Genomic DNA, 23,152 nt, shown 5'->3' with positions numbered 1-23,152 from the left:
GACTCACAACAGCGATGGTGGACCTGCTCGTGGGACAGATGGGCCCATTCCTAAACCTGTTGTGCCAAAGGGGATGGCCATGATGATGGTGGATCTGGCTTGGGAGAGTATCTCAGGCTTCTGGCCATGGGGGGCTACACCCTTGTGGGCTTCCCCCAGGTCCCTGCAGTTGGTACCTAGGTACATTGGGGCAGCTTACACCGAACGGCTCAGGCGACCAAGTGACAATGTTGGCCTCAGTGCCTGCACTGCTTGCTCCCTTGCATGAACACTATTCTCTCGGCAGCATCTCCCCACCTCTAGGTAGCCATCTCCTGGCCCTAGCGGTAAATGCATTGAGAAGGGGGAGTTTGCTGAGGTGTCCACTGGCTTTCTTTTGAGCCGGATCCATTTATTTATCTCTTTATTGCATTTATATACTGCCCTGTGCAAGGAGTCCCTGGGCGGTTCATATGTAAATTGGTCCAGATATTGATAGTAGCTTGATATCCAGGCATTATCCTGTTGATGTCAAGCATTCCTTCCTTGAGCTGACTGACACATAGCATTATGGGATGCTCAGATCAATACAGGGGTGCATTTCCATAAATCTGGGCTTAGGTAAATATTAGCCATGTATATTTCCTATGACCTGATGTCTGGGAATATTTTATCGAGCATGCTTTACTTTTCTGTAACAGCACAGGGGCCAAAGCAGTTCTCGCTATTTGCTTGCCTAGTGTAGCTTGTTTACTGGGAAGGAAAAGGCATTCCTTTGGCTTGCAGCTTCTCACCAGCACCTCAGCTCTATTTAGAAGGGGGGCTGTCCTCACCATGGGGGTAGCCAGTAGCAGGATCTAGGCCCTGTAACATCATGACAAACCATGTGGCCGATGAGCTATGTGGGTTAATGGCAGTGGCTTTCTCATGGTAGGTTGGTTTTTTCCCTGACATTTCCTTCAGCAACTGTATTTGTACATAACTAGATTAATGTTGCTGTAGCTATGGAGGTGTTTACTTCTACAGCGTTTGAAATCTACATATTCATGTAATAAAACATCAAGTTGGTGGATATTAAGCTGTATCCACTGCTATTGCTGGCAGTGCTTGGCAGTGTTCTTGATTATACAGGTAACATCTGCCTGGAGCACTCACTTAGCACTGAAAGGATTACCATGACTTTCAAGGATGGTGACATGGCAGGGAGCGGAGAATATATCTTTGCTCTCCGCTTTACATTCCGAGCTTTATTTGAACCGGGCAGCCATCTACTGGGAATAACATGGGGACTTGGTTGGCATCATGGCTCACAGATGTAGGGCCTTCAGGAGTCTTGTTCAGCAAGAATCCCATGAGGAGTGTAGATCCCAAGCCCCATGTGTACTCCATTCCACCTAACGGCATCCAGGTAGTGGGAATGCTATAGATTTCTCCCAGATAATTGGAGGGTGGCATTAATGACAGCGTGATTCATGTGGTCAGTTTTTGGAGGTAGCTGATTGATAACAACAGTTTCTTAATTTACAAACATTGAACCCTCACGGGTGGGTCCTGGGCAATGCTCAGGCCACAGTACAAATTAAACTGCCGAACCCATGTCCCCATGGGGTTGGGCAGGGCTGTTGTCTGTGCCTGCTTGGGTTGCAGGATCCTATTTAGGTTGTGTCAGCTCCCGGGGATACAATATGGCAGTGCGGACACCCTTTCTCGTTCCAGGACTTAGCGTGTCTGCCAGATGGCATGAGGAACAATGCCTTGGCCCGACCTGAGATGTGGGTGGCTCTCGAGTCTTGGTGCAGAGAGTCATGCAGTACAATGCCCTTTAGCATTGAGCAAGTGTGTCACTTGAGATGGAAGCTTGGGGCTTCCATAAGACCTGCCTTCAGGACTGGGCGCACTGAGTTACTTTTACATTCTTCTGAGCCAACCAGAGGGATTGGGGACACCTAGTTGCCTTGCATATGGCTGATATCCCTGGTTGGCCACCTGTCGAGGCTCTGGAATGTTTTGGGGTTAGACCTCACCTTAGGTTGGCTAAGAAGGGCAGCCTCTGCTTTAGAGCAATGGGGGCTGTCTGGAGCCAAGATACGTCGCCAGTGCTTATTAGGCAAGACATTCCCTGACGGGGCCTGTCTTTAGTTACCGCACTGTGGGGGTGGAGCGCCAATCCAATCTAACATCAGCCTCTGTTCTGATCAATAAATTGTGGCCCTTCATTACTATACACTTGTGTCTCGTGTCTTTTTGGGGTGTGGGAGCAAACATAGTATCCACATAGCAAGGAGAGAAAAATAGAACACCTCAAGGAGCTAGAGATTTCTCTAGCAAGTGTTAATTATCCCAGCTCTACTTCAGGCCTGTTTTGAGCACTAATTAAGAAATAAATTGTGGGATCTAATTCCCAGGATTGAGGATTGGGTGCCTCTGGATTATCATCCTGCGAATGGTAACCCATCATCCCAGCATCTGAGTCAGAGGGAAGTAGAGATAGAATTCTTTGAGAGTATTGGTCTAGTTCTTGACATATGCCACGACTCAACACTAAATCCATCTTTAAGTCCAAGAAAATACATACACAACACATATAGAGTGATTTAATATAATGGAGAAAAATCTGAAGAGTTTGATTTTTTAAACATGCATTTTGTTACTAATTAGATAGTATAGTAATAAGTTTCTGATTAAAAATATTCACTAGCACTTTTTGCTTTCTTACTTATCAGCTGATTGAGCCTCTAATAAAATTACACAGATATAGTCTGTTTTAAATGGGTATGTGGAAAAGCTGCCACTTACTTCTGAAGATTTCGCCAAGTTCTACCTCACACTCTTAGATATCTGCAGAATGCTTTGGAATCCTTTAGGAACTGCAGGTATCTTATCTTTTCTTTTAGGAACTGCATGTATAATTTGGATGCACATACAAGTAGACTTTAACCAGTGTATTCTACCAATTTCTTTCAGTGGGAAGCCCATCCAAATGCAGATGCTGTCCATGAATTTTAATGGAGTGCATAACCAAATGCAGATCCAGATTTAAAATTCAAAGGAATGTGCTTTCAATAGGTATTTCCATTATTGAACTCTGGTGAGCTTGTACAACAGTTTAAGAGGCTGCCCTCAATATTTTTCCCCTGACATAAGGCAAATCAGATAGAATTAGAGAGAGGATGGATTCAGCACAATTGCCTGCACCACTGGGACTAGAATACCTGCTTCAGAAATCAAACCTACTAAATTAACTAGGATTCCTAGGTTTTCATATCAATTCTACTTATACCAGTTATCAGAGCAGTGAATAAATGGAATATTTTGAAGAGCACCATTAAGATTTAAGGATGAAATGATAAACCTCTACTTTCTCTTTTCCTAATTTCTAAAAAGGAAAAAAAAATCCCTCAATTTATTCTTCTTTCCCCCTCTATTATAATTAATATTCAGTCAAATAATAGCTTTGCAAATGACATCTTGTTAAAGGAAATCAAGATTTCACTATTTCTGGTATATGTACCAGAGCTTTTCTTTACACTAATTAAGGTGGCATCACTTTAGAGGAAAGTGAAAAGCTTTCTCAGTTAGCAATGCCTGGAATGTATGGTGTTGCATTCAAACAATACTCCCAAAAGGTCTTTTTCATTAAAGCACATTTTATTCTTCAGGACAAGAAATTGTAAGTAAAAAAAATGTCACTGTCATTAACAGAATGCTGGCAAGTCTAAAGGCTTTTAATTAATCCCAGGTCAGTCTTACAATGGAAGTTTTCATCTCAGTGGGTTTTACCTAGTCAAACATTTAAAATAAATAAAATGGTCTCGGGTGTACAATTTTGAAGTTGCGTACTATTCACAGAGCTCCTATTAGTGTCTAAGAGCTCAACTTCAAACAGCTGAACAACTCTGATTAGAAGCTGTATTATTTGCACACAATCTGCGTATTCAATTAGGCTAGGAAGTTGGAAATTCAGTCATAGGGGTTGTTCCACTTACGTTCGAGAAAGGTTAAATACTTGCTGGGGATCTCCATTTTGTATGACGTATGTTATAGGGTCACCCTCTCGATCAGCTGCCTTCAGAAAAACACAAATAAATGGCATATTATGGATTGCTATAGCCTCTCTCTTTTTCCAATCAGGTGAGAAAATAACTCAGTAGTGATGGACAACACATTTTAAATGCTAATCAGCTCATTCATAACAATTAAAAAGTTGTTAGCTTCAACTCTAGATCAACTGGTTGTATGTGTTTTGTCCCCTCTAGAGAGTTCCTGCATTTTGGCTGCATGGAGACTGTGCTCTCATAAGCATGATAATTGCTTACTGGAATTGCAGGAAATTACAATATTTGCATACTTAAGCTTTAATCAACAATGACTGACAGAACTAGAGGTAATAAGAGGCTTTCAGCAGGCAGTAAATTCTCCACCTTATTTTCAAAATAAATTGGTAGGGATTATTTATTACTGCATATCTTAAAGTAAACATGATAGCTATCTTTAAATCTGGCACACATTTGGATGCTACTTGTAGTAAGCAATATAAAAATATATTGGACAATAATCTGAAAAGAATGAAGATCTTATTAGATAATGCATTTCATGAAACAAGATCATGCTAGCTGGAAACATTATATTATTATTTAAATGTTCTAAAAATATAGGACACAACTGAGTCAGATTTAGGCACTGTGAAGTCCAATTGATTTCAATGGAAGAATTAAGTGAGGCAGAAAAAGAAGTTATGGCTTCGGATACCTCCACCCTGTTCTGGGCTTCATGATCAGTCCTTCGATCATCTGTGGGGAAGGGAAGGTCTTTGGAGCCTTCCACGTCCTCCACCCACCAACCCGTTCTCAGCAATTGTGAGAATCACTCCTGTGTTTGCTTAAATCTCTCCCACTGAAATGAATTAGAGTGTTTAACTTTTGGTTTGTGTCCTTGGCATTTGTGTGATTCTGATGTTATTATCTTCAATCCATGGTTACGTTAAAAAAAAATTAGGGTATAGCGGAGTACCACCTTCACAAACTACCAAGCCTATCTTTAATATGACAAATTTCAAATATTTCTGTGAAGTTACAAAACATTTACAAGTCCAAATTCTTCAGGTAGTTAAACAAGGAAAGCAGATCCAAGGATTCAAAATTATTGGCAAGAGAAGTTTCTTTTTATGATGCTGGAGCCTGGAGTAAACATTCAAGATTATCAGGCTTCAGAGCTCCTTTCCTCTTGCTGGGCTAGAATCTACTATTGACTCTGGTTACTATTTACCAGTTAGGTTACCTTTAGTCTTTCTGTACAATTAAATATGAAACATTTTATTTACAGTATTTATGTAAGAATTAATATCCAACCTAGTTTCCTAAGAATTTGAGATGATAAACAACAATTAAAATACAATAAATAATAAAGCAATGCAGCAGCATTTAAACAATTTATCCAAAACCAGCAAGAGCAAAACTCAAACCCCCCAAAGCAAATAGTAATACTCATAAAACCCTTATGAAAGCCTGTTGTGAAAACAATGACTTTAGTCTGCTAGTTGAAGACATATAAGGAGGGGAGCATCTAAATGTCAGGGGAAGGCAGTTGCAGAGGGCAGGGGCGATTACATAGAAGGCCTTGCTGCACATTACTGCCAACTTAGATCAGGTAGATTCATGTGGAGGAGAGAAACTCCTCAGACAGGGGCAGAGCCACCATGGGGCCAATGGGTTCAAAGAACCCGGGCCACTGACCAATCAGGGGCCGCAAGAGCGGCCCCGACACACACACACCCTGCGTCTGATGTCAGACGCGGGGAGGCTAGTTTAGCTCCCGAGCAGGGGCCGCACGGCCCCTTCGGGAGCTAAACAAAGGCTGGTGCTGTGTTCGCAGGACCAGCCAGGAGCGGCACTTCCCTGCAAAGGCAGGGAAGAGCCGCTCCTGGTTGCACACTGCAAACATAGCGCCAGCCTAAGTAGCTCCTGAGTTAAAGTAGCTAACTAAGCCTAAGTAGCTCCTGAGCTTCAGGAGTTAAAAGCAGCGCCAGCCTTCATTTAACTGCCGAAGGGGCTGTGTGGCACCTTCGGCAGTTAAAGGGCAACTCTCTCTGGCCGAACGGAGCCTCAAGGCTCCGTTCAGCCAAACCATGCCCTGGCGTCTGATGTCAGACGCGGGGGCGTGGCTAGCCCCAGTGTCTGATGTCTGACACAGGGGCGGGGTCAGCAGGGCCACGGCGGTGGCCGCACAGAGGCCACCGGTGGTCCCGCTCTGCCACTGTCCTCAGGTATTTTCATTACAAGGCAGTGGTTAAAAGTAAGCCTTGAGGAGAAATGACTTGTCCCTAGTCTTGTGGTAGCTGGTCTTGTGGTTGCAAGCATGACTTGTCCCCGTAGCTAAGCAGGGTCTGCCCTGATTGCATTTGGATGGGAGACCACATGTGAGCACTGTAAGATATTCCCCTCAGGGGATGGAGCTGCTCTGGGAAGAGTAAAAGGTTTCGAGTTCCCTCTCTGGCATTTCCAAGATAGGGCTGAGAGAGATTCCTGCCTGCAACCTTGGAAAACCTGCTGCCAGTCTGTGTAGATAATACTGAGCTAGATGGATCTATGGTCTGATTCAGTATAGGGCAGCTGCCTATGTTTCTATGTTCCTATTAGTATGTCATCAAATTATTTCCACGTTCTCTTTCTCATATATGGGTCTGATAACCTAGGGTTCATCCAGGAAGTGGTTTTCCATGTTTCTGGTTCAGCATTGCAGTGGTCCCTCTAATTTTTTTAATCTCTCTGTGGACTGTTTTGTTCTGGGTGGCAGTACCAAGGCACTGTGTATATGCACGTGCATTCAGAGTGGGGACTTCCTAATTCAACCTGAGTGGAATCTAAAATTAACTGAGCGAACATCAGAAAACTTGTGAGTGTGCACACCTGCACACACCCTAGAGGGAACAGTCCTCTGTAGCCTTTAATAGTTGAAAGCTCTCTGTTCCAGATCACACAGCTACATATGTCCCGGATACACTCAAGGCAGTGGGTCCAACCAGTATTGGACTCACTGCCTTGAGCCTGCAAAGGTATGACAGTAGCCTCCAAAACACAGAATTATCTTTTCCCTCAGGACATCCCAGCAGTGAGGGCTAGAAGTCAACCATGAGGATAACATTGGCTTTGAAGACTGAAGGACGAGGGTTGCTATTTTGCCTGGGATTCTGTATTTTTGGCAGATAAATATTAACTTTCCTTGGCCTAGAGATAAAGTGATGGGTAAAGCTATACTCATTAAATATTGCCTACCAGGCTGCTGTCAAAGTCAGCCAGAAAAACAGTGGGAAATCTATGCTGGTCTCTATAATTACTCTGTAACAGTGACTAGGGATGTGTGAATCGATTCAGGTACAAATAGGTTTGTACCCAAATCTAGCTAATTTGTGTGATTTGGAGACAGAGCAAATCACTCCTGTGGTCCATTGGCTAGATTCGAGTCCAAATTGAATCACACCAAATTCGATTCAAATCTATTCATGATTCAGATTCTTCCTATTAATTTCCCCAGATTCCCAGTTCTCTTTCTCTCTCTTTTTTAAAGCTAAGCTCTAGCCCTTGTAGAAGTGGAGCTATGGAGCAAAATGTGTGGTCACTATTTTTCAAATGCTTGGATTCTTTGGTGTCTAATAACTTTCCCTCAATGAATCTCTATAAGGATTCATTACACACCTTCATTTCTTCTATTCATTTTGACTGTCTTTGGACAGTGCCAACTGCCATGTGCCAACTACACCCTCCTCCCACCCGCAAGGCAGAGGGGTACTACTCAGTATATATTCTAGGAATTGTTTCAAGTATTTAGACTCTTTGGTGTCTAATAACCCTTCCTCATAATGAATCCCTATGAGGATTCATTACACACCAAATTGTCTAAACACCTCAAAAATTCCTAAAATATAAACTGAGTACACAGTAGCTTGTGGGTTAGAGGGTAGTTGGCACATGGGATGCCACTAATTCCCCACCCCCATTCAAAAAGCAGTGGGGTAAAAATGAACAGATGAAATGACGGTGTGTAATGAAGACACCAAAGAATCTAAAGACTTCAAAAATTCCTAAAAAATAAACTGATTACCCCAGTGTGTGGGGTGTGTGTGTAGTTGACACATAACAGTTGACAGTTGGCACTGTCCAATGACAGTCAAAATGAACAGATGAAATGAAGGCGTATAATGAATCCTGACAGGGATTCATTATGAAGAAAAGTTATTAGATACCAAAGAATCTGAACACTTCAATATTCCTAAAACATAAACTGAGTACCCCACTGCCTTGCAGGTGTGTGTGTGTGTGTGTAGGGGGGGAGTGGGGTGTAGTTGGCACATGGCAGTTGGCAGTTGGCACTGTCCAATGACAGTCAAAATGAACAGAAGAAATGAAGGTGTGCAATGAATCCTCATAGAGATTCATTCTGAGGAAATGTTATTAGACACCAAAGAATCCAAACACTTGAAAAATAGTGACCACACATTTTGCTCCATAGCTCCACTTCTACAAGGGCTAGAGCTTAGCTTTTTTAAAAATTAAAGTTGGGGATCTATGTTAGAGTTGGGATAGGGCAACTTCAAATTCCCATTATTTCCTATGGCAGAAATATACAAATTAAGTAAAAGCTAAATAAAATCATTAAACATCAACCAGGTACACCACTGCCTTGAAATTTGGATGGTTGGTGGCACCCACAGGGATCTACCCACCACTCAAATCTGTAGCCCCTAGGCCCTTTATAAGTGGTCCAAATAAACCCGAACCTGAATTAAACTGAATTGAATCCAAATCAAATCTGGGGTGGTTCAGGGGGACAGATTTGGATACAAAACAAATCAAGGGCGATTCAATTTGGGCACAAATTGAATCAAAAAAATAAATTCATGCTCATCCCTAACAGTGACTAGCACATGCTAAATTTAACCCACACACCTTGTGGGGATGCAACTTGCCTATGGAGCAAGATGATGTCAGTTCAAATCCCTGCTCTATGTTTCCCAAACTACGGGAAACAACTATATCAGGCAGCAGCGATATAGGAAGGTGCTGACAGGCATCATCTAATACTTGTCAGCAATCTGGCCACCCTGTAGGGAAGTCTAGGATGATAGTTCACAAAAGACCAAACTGGGTGCAGAAGCGAAACACGGCTCAGAAATATTTCTCTCTCTCTGACTCAGGCTGAAAGCTGTCGACACTAGGGATGACATACGTTGCCTTCCAGCGGCTAACTGCAAGCTGTAGATGGGCTTTATAGTCCAAGCTGATAACTCTCAGCTGGCAGGGATTCAAGGCTTATCAGCCCTCTGCAAGAGGCGCTTACTTCTCCTGATTGATTCTAGATGTGCCTGCCGTCTTGTGACCCGTCTCTGCTGTAGAGTCAATGGGGGTTGCCTGCACAGGTCATCCTCCGGTTCATCAGTCCCTGTCTCTGCTGCCTCAGACTGCCATGCCTGCTCTGAGACATCAGCCGGACCTGCCTCGGCTGTCTCTTGGGAACTGACAGCCAGGCTCTGCCCCTCAGGCACCCCTCCATCAGCTGAAGGTCCCCTTCCTCCTCGCTATCTGAGAGCGAGGGCATGACAATACTGCATGGGAGGAGGCAATGGTAAACTCCTCCTGTCTTCTACCAAGAAAACCACATGACTCTGTGGTCGCCAGGAGTCAACACCAACTCAATGGCACAATCTTTTCTTTCCCTTTCCTGTATTGCAAGATTCAGGACTGCTGGGGCAGCACTATTAATCCCTGAAACAAAAACCATCTGGACAAGCTCTGGTTACTAATCATCACTGTGATTGACATTCCTTTTGGTATCAACTAAAAAGCTGAACAGAATCCTTACCCCTTCTCTATCCCTCTGGTGGCAATACTAGCAATTCAGTACTGGGAGCCATTCACTATTAGTACAACTGAGTATTGAGAAACTAATGTAACTTTTGGTCAAAACAGACTTTATATTAAATGTGTCAAAAAAAATGTGTTTTTTTAAGCCTGCAGAGGTCTGAGCTGGATTGGGACTATGGTGCAGAAGAGGGGGACTTAAACCCTTTTTGGCACACCATACTCTTGAATTGGATTGGGACCCTAAAGCTGATACTTGCACCAGCAGCAGGTTCCTTCCCAGAGCACATAGCAACATTGATAGTCTGATTCAGATTGTGTTATAGTGTGGGGGAAAGCATTAGCTCCCTCTCTGTACTGTGCAATGGCGTTCCCCCCAAGAATCCATGTGCGGCGCCGGGATGCCACACACAGGTTCTTGGGAGGGGGGGAGCACAGTTGCAGCAGGAAGCTGCATGTAGTGGTGGACAGCAGCTAAGGACCTGCTCTTCTTTTTAAAGATCCCGCTCGCTACTCTCCCTACTCCCAACAGCACCAAACATATCCCTACATGGTATGGATGAAGTCCCTTGTAGCTGCTATTTTTTAACAGTAAAAAAATTTGAAAAGATGATGCTGTATTTAATAACATATTTTGTTTGATCCCATAATGCAGTTAAACACTCGTCTCCAATTTCTAGATTTGAGTTTCTCATCACTTTACAAAAACACGCACAAGTCAAGAGTTTGTCTGTCACACTACTCAACATGTAGCCAACAGAGGATTGTGAGGTGTGCTCCACTGTGCACTTTAAGTTCCTATGGGCAATTAAAAGTACCCAAGATACTGGGCATCTAATATTAACTGAGTGTGAACACTTGGAGATGCCACATAAACCTTTGGGATGTGCAGTGCTTGATAGAAAAACTGATAAGGAAATGGTTTGATGATTGTAGAAAGTTTGAAGACATAATATAGAGGAAACATTGTCCAGGACAAACCCTCAAATCACCCAAACTCACTTAGAATCCAAACTATCACATCCATAAGCAGATAGAGCTTTGTAAATGCTTACATTGAAGCATTCTGTACCTGCAAATTTAGCAAAATGGCACCAATTCTCATGGCTTCACTGAGTTCCAGACTGTACATCTGCTGAGGGAAGCGAGGTGGACTCTGATTGTTTGGAGGAAGGACCTCAATGTAAACAGTAGTGATGGAGCTCCTGAAAACAAAAATGACAGAAAAACAAAATTCAGTCAAAAGCAAGATACAATATGGTGTATTTTTAGCACTGAACAGAACACTATTGTTATTCTTCAAACAGGAAGTGAATAAGTACTCCTCATGAAAGAAAAGAGCTTCTATTCAGCAGCTGCTTGCATGTGTTTTAGCATACCTGCCAATATGTCCCTACTTTCCAATTCAGGTTAATTGATACCTTTTTTTTTCCTTTACAGACTCAGATTAAGGTGATAGTCTTAGGCTTTAAAGCCCTAAATGGACTGTGATTAGGGATGTGTGAGCTGGCTTGCTTCAAGCCAGACTCGACAATGAGCCAGCCCAATTTGGGCAATCCAAGTTCGAACTGGACTGTCCCCTGTTCTGAGAACTGGCTTGCAGGCTAGCTTGGGGGTAATACTTGTAAAGGAGAATCTGGCTAGGATTCTCCTTTACTAGTAAAGGGGGGTTCCTAGCCTAATGGGGGGCAGCAAAAAAAGGAATATTTACCATTAGTTTCCTGCTGGCGTGGATGGTGGGAACAGTGGGGACTGTGGAGGCGGCGGCAGCATCGGTGGTGGGGGCTTCTCCAACCCCCCCTCCCCCCAAATGACAGGACAGGTCAGGTGTGGCCGAGTTTGGACCTCTACGCACTTATGGAGGCCATTTGCATCACCATGCGATTTGCACACCCCTACGTACCAGTGACCAGGTTGTCGGCTGTCTTAGCCCAATGAACTACTTATTTATTTGACACATTTGTATACCGCGAAAAACTTGCATCTATGGATGGTTTTACAATAAAACAACACAAACAAAACAAAATAAAAGGTTAAAAACATTACAATAATTTAAAACTTAAAACAATGTTAAAAACTATTAAAACAGTATCTATTGTATTTTTTCGGCAGAAGCACCACATTGGTGTAAACGCCACACTAAAGAAAAATGGCTGATGGTTTAAAAAAACACACAGCAGAAACACTGCATCGCGATAAACGTCACAGCTAAACGGAACGAAAGGGAACTAAATGAAAATGGTGCCTAAAATTTGGCATGCTCTGAAAACTTGGTACATGAGTTGCATGGGAGGAGTGGGGGGGAAACCCACTCGTAAGCGCCACATCAGTGTAAATTTAACTTTCAGAAATGTATGCGCTGTGACGTTTCTGCTGAACAGTATGGTAATTAAAAGCCTGGATGCATAGATGTGTCTTAACTGCCCTTTTAAAAGTTGTCAGAGATGGGGAGGCTCTTGTTTCAAAAGGGAGCACATTCTAAAGTCTCAGGACAGCAACGGAAAAGGCCTGTCCCCAAGTAGCTGCCAGATGAGCCAGATTTAAGATCTGCATGACAGGCTCTGCTCCTTTGGCTAACTATTACATGATATTTGGTTGGCGGGAATCAGACAGAGCCTTCTTGTTTCTCTCTAAAAAGAATCTGAAGACCTTTAATTCCACAAAGCAATTGCTGGCCAGTTTTATCCTGTAATGGCTGCTATATCATTATGGCTATGTTTTTATTATTTCAGTATATGTTTCTGCTGTTCGACATGTTTATTGTATTAATTGTGCTTTTAACTGGTTAGCCACATTGTGACATTTTTATTTTAATAGTCAGCATGACAAATTGTAAAAAATAAAAGAAATTGACACTGACGTGACTGTAAAGCTCTTGCTCATGCTGGTGTTCCCCACTGCTGGCTGCAGAGTTTGGGGACCCTTGGGCAAGGCACCTTCCATGAGTTCCTACTCCTGGAAGGTACATGGTGCACAAATCCAAAATTCTATCATGCTACTTCTGATTTCCTTGAGTGCTCTGCACAAAGTGAGAATGGTAGCACTATTGAAGCTGAGGGCCTTTCACCATTCCTGGCTCCATGTGCAGAGGTCCTGAAGAGTTATGACTGAAAGGAGATACAGGTAAACCTCATTACCTGCAGATCCAGCATCCACGGTTTTGTGTATCTGCAGTTGGGAAATTGATACCTGAACTCGGCATATGCGGGGAAAAGTGGAGGAGATTAAAGTCACATAGCTGTGGGTCACATAGACCTCAGAGGTAATTTCCAGCCACCATTTTGAGCACGGGAGCCATTTTGTGGCTCATTCAGGGGTTTTTTAGAAACCCTTCCCCTCTGTGAAAATTCATGGAAATAATGGCAACATTTGGACTTCTGGGGTCCATTGTTGGACTCCTGGAGATCCGTGGAGCATTGCAGGGCACTTTACGTTGTGTTTTTTTGCCTGAGTTTTTGCACTTTTTGCAAGACTTTTGGGCCTCCAGGAATCTAACCCCGTGATCCCATAGACTTTAATGACCCGGTATTCATAGTTTCGCTATCCACGGTAACTGAAGAGAATGGAACCTCCATGAATACTAAGGTCCATATGTAGTTACTTTAACAACATTCTGAAATACTTTGCTTAATCACATCAGTTGATTTAATATAGTGGGAATTTCACACCATTCACATAACCGCGCAGGTGGGTGGACGGGCAGGCAAGGTTCACCCAGACGATTGGTCTACCTTCCCCCAGATAATCGGTCTTTGTGCCTGTGGCATACAAGCCATGCACCCACATGACCCACACTGCTGAGAGAAGCACGGATGACTATGCTCCCAGCAGTCTGGATCAATAGTGGCTGGGACTCATTTTCCCTCTCCCTGGATATCCCACAAGACACCACACGATGAGCACAGTGCTTTGGGGGATTCCCCCATCAGACGAGTGCTCTAGGCACCCGTCTCTGTGTCTCCTCATGCTATGTGGAGCCCAAGGAGACACATGAGCCCATCAGCAGGGTTAAGGGAGTGCTTGCTCCCTTAACCTCAGCTAAGACTTGGGCTTAGGAGCAGGGCTTGGCTGGGCAGGAGCACCAGGATCCGCACAGATCCCGACACTCTCATGGTGCTCATGAGAACAACCTCAGTGTATTTTAAACCAACCGTATCTATAACAGGTCTAAATTATTATAACAACATATTAAGAAACTTATTTGGCATATCTTCTGCATTAGTAAGATTAAGACCTAGGAAATTCATTCCCCTAGTCAAAGGTGCATTCATATTGTATATGAATGTAAAAAAAGGGTAAATATATCCTCTTTGAGTCTATATTACTGTCATGAAGAGTTAGCAATATGCTCTAGTAAACTGTCTTAAAAATATAATCTTCTGTTACGTTTATATCTGAATTGGCCAGAACTGAATATGCTTATAGGAAGGAAGGCTGCATGTTTGCATCTATTTGTTTGCCTCCCTCTGGGTGTTTTCCAGATTACGTGCTGCCACAGTTTTGCAACATGTCCACTAAGTGCCCCTCCATATTGCCTGTGTGTTGATATTGCAGGCGTTGCGCTGCCAGCAGGGTGTTCATATTCCCTTTGCCCTGTTTCGGAATGTATTGATGTGTTTTAGCCCTACAACGTTCTAAATGTGTTGCAGAAAAATAGCTGTATTTTTCCATTGTAGGAGGCTTGCCCTGTCATTTGTGCATTGCAATGAAGTGTGTGAATGGTTCAAATTGCAGTGTGACGATGTGGTCACTTACTTAACAGTAAGCTCACTGAATGGAATCATTTACTTCAATCTCATTTGCTTACTGCATTTGTTTACAGAATTTCCCCCCTTGATTACTGCAAGCAAGGAAGCCCATTGAACTGAATCATTATTTATTTTTACAAGCCCTTTCCACTCCGTTACGTTCTATCTTTTGCTTATTTCTATTTTGCTTATTTCTACTTTTTGCTATTTTTTGCTTATTTCTTATTATTTTATTGTGCAAAGGGGGAGCAGCGGACGGGCAGGCTTTTCCAGAAAGTTTGGGGGCGGGGAGAGAGTGGGTAATCAGGCAGTAAAGTTTGGCACACCGATTAAAACCTGGCTCTGTTGTGGCAGTTGGAAAATGCAAACATATTTCTAAAGGCTTGCGAAGCAAACCAGTTCTGCAGCATGTGCAGTCCTCGTTGCCAGAAGGTCAGAGAATTGTAGCTGCCACTGCCATCCTCCCTTCTCAGGAGAAGGCCTGGCAGTAGAGAAGCAGTAAGGGGGACAGTGGAAAGCCTCCTCGGCCCTAGAGAGGCTCTGCCTGGGGTGCCGACTGAGAAGGAGTGGTGGAGGCTGCTGCTGCTACGGCTGCCCCCAACAGCCCCAGCGGGGAGCTCAGGGGCCGCAGGCCACCAATGCCATGAAGAGTGCATCCACCCGGGCATGCCAGTTCCTCTCTTTCCCATTTCCAGGCTCGCCACAGGATTCCCTTTTGCTCCCCTATTAAGTATATATTTCTGGAATCACTTGTGCAAGGATGCAATGATGAAAGGTTTTGTTTTGGAATGGTGCTTTCCCCTGTTGGGCAGCCGAGAAATTGTATATATATAAAAGGTTGTCATGTCACACACACTCCAGGACTCCATTGGCCCAAATGGAGCAGGAGGAGGGGCAGATAAATGTGTTTCAAGGAGAATATGGACTCTCCTGCCTGGAAAATACGTTGCAGTGGACGAAAAATATGAATGGCCACCAGCTTACAACGGAGCATTAAACAACCTTTTACTCTCATTTTGAAACCGTTGCACTATTCTATCACACACTGCAATGCATTAACCATTGCAAATCTTGTAGTCTGGAAAACACCCTGCAGTAGCCAAACAGCCCATATGTATATTATTGACCTAGGAATTGGATATACATTTGCTTAACAGGACAAGCCTGAACTTGCCTTCCCTTGCCTTGCCTTATGTTCTGTGTGTGAGAACAAATTCAGTCCCTATGGCCTATTGCTGTATTGTCCTTTATCACACTATGCTATAGAGCTAATTTGCAGTTAGGTTTTCCTGTAAAAGCAGAGCTAAGGCTGTTCCTGGGAGTCCTGAAACTAGGAAGTAGAGAAAGCTACACCCTTATGTTAAGGAGACAGAGCAGGGGGTGCATTTCTTATTGCTTCTTGTGACCATGTCTATATCATTATCTAGGGGCAAGTATTAAGAAATAAACAACATTTTGCTTTTCATTTCTTTGTCTGCCATTTTGTGTTATTTGTTCCCAAGACTGACAACCCCTGCTGAAAAGGATACAAGAGATGTCACAGTTACTTTTTAAAAAAATTTAAATGATGTTAGAATGTAAAGGATGTATCACTTTCATGCCAGTTTCATTCTACAAGCAATTCATTGACTAAACATAGTTCTCAGGAGAAACACTGACCTAAAACTGAAATACATTGACAGTGAGAATTATATGGATGGAAGGCCGGCATGTCACATACCTGCCAACATGTCCCTATTTCCCATTCACCTGAATGGGAAAATAGGGACATGTTGGCATGTTTGATGTCAATATGAAAGTAACAGTTAAAACTGCCCTAAGATCCACTGGGATGTCAAGAAGAAATAAAGATATGTGTGTAGAATGCAGAAATCAGGTCAAAGCTGCTCTCTATGCAAAATTCGACAACAAAATGGCTTAGCTGTTGTCCATCTCTACTTTCCTTTTCTCTTTGTAACACTTCAGCTTGCAGGGAGTAAGAATGGTAGTCTGTGGGGGAAAACTTTATATGCTCAGATTAGCCCAATTTTAGAAAACGGCTGAGATCCAACAATAATTGTTCATTAACATTGCTGGCCTCATTAACATCTACTGGTCTCACAAATATTTCTATCAGACTGAACTTATGGAGATAAATTATGAATCAGGGTTTTGATTTGTTTTTAAATTAATACACATCACCAGAACTAGAAAAAAATGGTCCGGTTAACAAAAATGGGTTGGATCTTAAGTACTTGTGCTATTAATAGAATGCACTTCTGTTCACACAAGGGGAGGACCAGTTTTTGCCAATCCTCCCTTAATAACATAAGAACAGCCCTGCTGGATCAGGCCCAAGGCTCATCTAGTCCAGCATCCTGTTTCACACAGTGGCCCTCCAGATGCCGCTGGAAGCCACAGGCATGCCCTCTCTCCTGCTGTTACTCTCCTTCCTGCTGTAGCTCCCATATTGCAGGCCAGAACTCAGATTGTGTGTGTTTATCTGAGGTGAACTTGGGAAAGCTGGCTCAGGTCCAGTTGCTTTTGTCATATTATGCCCCCCTGCACTGCCTGACCGTCCTGGCCTTGCCAGACTCTCACATCTTGAAAGAAAATCCTGAAAAATATAACATACAAATCAGGCCTAAACCATCCCAACAATTCCATTATAACCTGAAGTGTTACATAAGCTAACAAATTCACTCATACTGTTTGCATCCCACCAAGTTGGCAAGAGGCAAAGAGTTCATCTCTCCCTCCTCTATGCTTACCAGACCTAACAAATCAGAGATTAGAAACAGAATGATTTTGCTGGTGCAAATGTTAGTTTCCACAGAGTGTATTTCATTGCTTGTCCATTGTTTGCACAGCTTGCAATTTGAGCTCCAAATTGAGCTAAGACACACTATAAGATTGTATCATCTGGATAAAAGGTTACCTCCATCTCAGTGATCTTTTCTGTTCTAGGATATTTGGAGATATTACTTTTGCATGATAGTTGGATAATTTACAGAACAAAGAGTTATATTCACCTTCATTTCTTAATTCCCCTCCCCCTTTCTTTCTCTCAGGGCCAGACTATATGGCACATTAAATATGCATTTGGCCCTCTGTGTTTGGTTGGTTGTGTGTGTGTGTGTGTGTGTGTGTGTGTGTGTGTGCGCGCGCGCGCATGTGCGCACGTGCACCTGGCAGCAAGGCAATCCTCCAATGCACCGCACTCCTGGTGCAGTGCATTGTTGGATGCCACAACACTTCCTTCTCCATCTCTGCCACTTGCTTTGGTGCCAGTCATGTGCTGGGTGAGCGACAGAGAGGAAAAGGCACGGAGACAGTGTGCGGGGAGACAGACAGGAGCCTGCCTCCCTACCGGCTCTCCCCAGTGAGGTCGTGAGAATGACCTCTTAGTCTCTTACACAGCCATGTGTTCACAAATGTGGATGAAACAGAAAACACATAGCAGCCAACTTTTCTAAAGAGAGACCACTTATTCTGGTGCAGTAAAGTAAATACAAATAACTATTATTTATTTATTTATTTATTTATTTAAACACATTTACATACCACCCCATGTAAAATCTCAGGGCAGTTTGCAATTTAAACAAACAGCAACTACAACCTAACAATCATATAAAACAGGTTATATGATTTGACACAGAGACACAGGTTTGGGGCAGTATATAAATATGCTAAATAAATAAACAAACCATAAATAAATCTTTTAAATGTCATAAACTAAGAGTCTGATGAAACAGGTTTCTTGGTACGCTACCAAGAAACTACAGCAAGACATCGAGCCCTTTCTCACTTGAGGGTGGGTGGCGGGGAAGGCAGCAGAAGCTCACCCTCCGCCATACAAGCAATGTGGAACCCCCAGGCATGCAACTTGTGTGCCTAGATGTCCCCGACTGCCATGTGTAGCACAGAGGTGTGGGGGTTGGGATGCATTATCCTGTGCCCCGATAATCCCACAATGCACCACGTGAGTGCATGGTGCATTGTGGAGATCCCCCCCATCAATGGGCAAGTGCCCATCATTGTTTCAGCATCAGCTGAAAGCAGCTGTCACTGACGCACAGTCAGCTGAGCAGGGTTAAGGGAGCTTAAGCTTTTTTCCCCTTAAGCTTTTTTAAGAGCCTGGCTTCTTAGCCGGGTTTGCCACCAAGGCACCGCTGGGAGCCAAGCAAGTTCCAGTGGTTCACACAGGCAGCCAAGCCTTGGCTTAGCTGCCCTAACCCGGTCTTGGCTACTTGTGAGAACAGCCTCACTATATTACATTCAGCAAAGGATCAGCTGATGTGTTCCTTCTAGAGAGAAAAAAAGGAATGGAACTGTCTTTATTTGTTGATCATAATCCTTTACATCTACTATAAATTACAGAGATGAATTTTTCAGCTATGAACAGGTTAAGACAAAAAATTAATTATATTATTAATTACCTTCTCTGTGCAAGTGGAGCACTGTCAGATGCTTTGACAGTTAGGGCATAGGAACGCCCTACCACCAATACAATTCCTGGTGCAATGGTGATAAGGCCTGTTCGATCATTGATTATGAAGTCTCCCTGATCCCCAGCCAGGATTTCGTATATGATCTGCCCATTTGGCCCTTCATCTGCATCCATAGCAGTCAGCTGCAAATGAAAATCAGAATATATATTTTGTTTGTTTTAGGATTGTTCTTGTTTTCCTAGAATGAAAAACATCTCAATTAAAATGCTATCAAAAGAGGAAAGAACTTTTTAATGTATCTTGTGGAATCAGATATAAAGCAGGTGGATATCAAGTCTGGGCATCTTCTGTTACATAATGAAATTATATTATTGAATGCAAGTAAATAACAAATTCATAGGAAAATGAAACAACATTTAATTCAATATAGTGATGACCTGGGGGGAGCTGCTGCCTAAAAGCCAGGGATGTGCACGAAACAGATTTTGCGCTCTGTTTTGACCTTGAAATGAAATGCAGATGGCTGAAATCTTTCATAAAGAACAGCGGTCGACCCCGGATGTTTCAACGGAACTCAAAACATTTCGAGCGTTTCGACCATAGAGGACAATGGGGAAACTCAATACATCCCATTGTTTGCCATGGGTGGCTCCTAGGGACACCAAAGTGGGTTGGATGGTAGGTCATGATGGGTGCTACCTACCATTCAAGCCATCAAAGAAATGGGCAAGCAGGCAATTTTCAATAAATGTTTAACCTTTCCTCCAAACCCCCATAGAAACCACCAGCTCCTATAAGTACTGCACAATGTACTGCTGCAGGTCTTTTTGGGCTCCTCCTGTATCCCTGTCAAGGTGCCAAGGAGGCCCTCTGTGAACCACTAGATGGAATGCTGAGATGGAACTACTGGCTCACTTGATCCTGACAGGGACACAACACAGCTGGACTGGGAACTGGTGGTGGTGCTGCTGCTCGGGGGGGGGGAGCGGTAATTCCTGGTTGCACCCCAGCCTCCTCTTCTGGGCTGACGTAACCTCTTCAACCAGGAGACCCTTCCATCTGGGCAGCTGTTCAGGAGCGACAGCTAAGCCATTCATCCTTGGGTTACATAGGCAGGACAAAACATGCTCCGCTGATTCAACCAAGGGTGTCTCTGATCCAACACTCCAGTCCTCAGAAAGGTGATTGCTTCCTCAGTGTTCAGCATGGACTGGAGCTCACACATCATCTTCTTGGGAAGAGTAAGTCTTTGGGCAAAGCTCAGTGTTGCTGCCTTGGCACACAAGCTGTTTGTGTGTCAATGGTTTTGTGTGCCAATGGTTTTGTGTGCCAAAGACAGCTTTGGAAGTGAGCACACTGTCCTGGGTAGATAAGTCACTTCCAAGTGATACGTCAGCCTCCTTGCCATGGCCACCATGGAGGGGATGGCCACACCACCAGCAGCCAACGTCCCCTCACTATCCTGCCCCCACCATGGGCCATGAAGGACAGGTAAGAAGCATGCATCCCACTGCCACTGGTCCACAGATCTGGAGTGATGCCCACACTGGTGTCAGGATCTGCTGCACACAGCAGCCCCGATACAGCCTCCCTGCATGCCCAGTCCAGGAAGGGCACCTCTAGCCTGCTGAAGGTGGTGTGTGAGGGGATGTTGTGGTCAGGGACAAGCAGTAGGAGCAGCCGTCATAAGCCAGCGTTCTCCACCACTTGGAATGGCTTGCCATCTAAAGCGATCATCTCAGCAATGGCCCAGGTGATGAAATGAGGCTTTGCACAATCAGACCGCTTGCCCACCAACAGGACCCACCATGCAGGCAACTTCCCTGCTAGGGAGCAGGAGCAGGTGCCTTGATGCTAATTAAGTGCACATCAGGCTAATTGCTGCCAGCAGGAGTGGGGCCCGAGTGGTGCTGTTGCAGGGGCTTCAGCATCCCCAGCATCCCAAGATGTTTAGGGTCTTGCTGACCTGTGCCCTGCAGTGGGTGCAAAAAGCATACGTTGAGTCACCAGTGCAGAGTGGTCCCACATCATGCTGCCATCAGAGTCAGTCCAACCCTGTTTTGGTGGTGGTATTGTGGCTACTGGTTCCTTCTGGGGGTCACCACCATCACCACCCTCCGTCTGTAGCTGAGAAGGTCCAGAAATTGGAATGAGTTCCTCCCGCTGCTCCTCAGACCGGGTGGGGGGCAGTTATGCTGACAAGGGGGATTGGGGAGGATGGTGAGACTGATCTGGCTGGGTTAGCGGCCAACACAATGAGCAGCCTCCTGACAGCTTCTTTCCTGACAGGACTCCCCCCCCCTTAATTCTAGCTGCCCTGCAGGACTACCCTCCTATGGAAAGGTGAGCCTGCATGCAGGCACAGCAGTGTGGCCAGCTCAGGGAGTAGGCCCCTTTTGCCATCACCCACCAGGACCAGCATCACCGCTCACTCTGCCTGCCATTCTGCTCTCTCTCTCTCTCTGCCTTTTATCTTTCTGGACATCTTGGGGTTTTTAAAATTCAAGCCCTGTCTCTGATATAGGGAGAGAAGAAGTGGGGCTGATATTATAAAAGGGTGTGTGGGGTTGGGGGTGGTCTATTTATGCTGTGTGTGCCACATCCAGTGCTATCTATAGCACCGTAGTACACACAGAGAATCTAGAAAAATTCAATTCTCACAAATAAAGAAGCAGGCTTTATTTGGGGTGGGGTTTTGGAGGGAAGCGAGTAAGAATGGGATAAGTCTAAGATAAGGGAAGAGAAGGCTAAAGGTATTACTGTGGCCTCTCCTAACACTTCCCTCCTACATCCTAGTACTTAGTACCTAATCCCTTCCCCAAACTAGGCCCCATTTAAAGAGCTCTAACTTGACCAGGGTGGGGGTTTACCTTCCGGCATCTTCTGCTGGAGTGTGGCCAGGTGCTGCTCTCTAAGGCACTGGGACTCAACAGGGGGTAGGGTAAGGTGGGTGCCAGGCAGGCAGCCACCCACCCCAAAAAGAAAAAAAAGAAAAGGCGGGGACGACAAAAACAATATCAAGGAAACAGAGAGAACCTGGCCTGCTGGGCACCAGACAGAAGTCACAGAATGCACCAGACTCAAAAACAAAAAATGAAATCCAATCCAGGCACACATTAGTAGGGGTATGTGATCTGATTTGAATTGAGCCAGGTTCAAGTTTGAGCCAGCTTGGCTTGAAGGCTCACACTCAAACTGGACCAGCCCCTTAAAGGGGGAAGCTGGTCTGAATCTGAGTCGAGCCAAGGCGGGCTCGAAAACCTGACTCGCAAGCTGGTTCAAGCGGCTCAAGGGGTATAATTATAAAGGGTGATCCAGCAAGGATTCCCCTTTACAAGTAAAGGGCTTTACTAAAAGTAAAGGCATTGGGTGGGGGAGGGTAAGAAATAAGGTAGTTTTCTTTACCTTTTAAAAACAAGCCGGTGGCATTGGTGGTCACACAAGTGGCCTCTGCACACGTGTGGAGGTCACTCTAATCTTGGCTGCATGTGCTCAGAGGCCTGGAATGGACTGCAGCCTGCCTGGCCTGTCATTTGGGAGGCTGGCAGATGGGGGTTGGAGAAGCCCCATCTGCTACTTCCACCGCCAGCTTGTTTTTAAAGATAAAGACTACCTTTTTTCTTGCCTTGTCTCTCCTGCCCACATTTACTTTTGGTAAAGCCCTTTCCTTGCCGGATTCCTCTTTACAAGTATACCCATCAAGGCAGCTTGCAAGATGGCTCAGTTGGCTTGATGGCTGGACTGGACCAGGCTCAATTGAGCCCGAGCTGCCTCGGATGGCTTGATTCTGAACCTGATTTGAGCCAAACCAGGAAAATTGGCTTAGTGCACATCCCTATGCAGCAGCAGCAAAGGTGCAGCTTGGGGCTGCAAAAGGGGGGAAAAACTTGTCAGCACAACACCCCAGTTATTAAAGTTGCTGGGGCTGGCTACAACAACAAGAAGAAAAATCTACAGTAGGGGGGGGGGGGGAATCCACAGCAGCACCCAGTTAAATCCACTGGGGCTGCCGGTATAATTTTTTTTTTTTTTAAAGGTGGCGGGGAGCAGTTGGTTGGCACTGCAAAAAGGGAGAGAGAGTGGGGGAAAGAGAGAGAGAAGCTAGCAGTCACTCTCCGTCTCACTCTCCACTGGGCCAGAC

At 44.5% G+C, this 23,152-nt stretch overlaps 1 protein-coding gene across 1 annotated transcript in view; it reads right to left on the bottom strand.

Annotated features, from left to right (window-relative positions):
- PCDH15 (protocadherin related 15) overlaps positions 1 to 23,152 on the bottom strand; it is a 1,296,732-nt gene that overhangs the window by 278,367 nt on the left and 995,213 nt on the right. Inside the window, 3 exon segments of the mRNA XM_053307474.1 lie at positions 3,966 to 4,045; positions 10,906 to 11,038; positions 19,000 to 19,193. Of these exon segments, the coding sequence (XP_053163449.1) occupies positions 3,966 to 4,045; positions 10,906 to 11,038; positions 19,000 to 19,193 (407 nt within the window).

The sequence above is a fragment of the Hemicordylus capensis genome, chromosome 3 (genome assembly GCF_027244095.1).
Source record: "Hemicordylus capensis ecotype Gifberg chromosome 3, rHemCap1.1.pri, whole genome shotgun sequence".
Classification (NCBI taxonomy): Eukaryota; Metazoa; Chordata; class Lepidosauria; order Squamata; family Cordylidae; genus Hemicordylus; species Hemicordylus capensis.
Note: the sequence above shows the minus strand (reverse complement) of the source record. Positions and strands in the feature narration are given on the sequence as shown.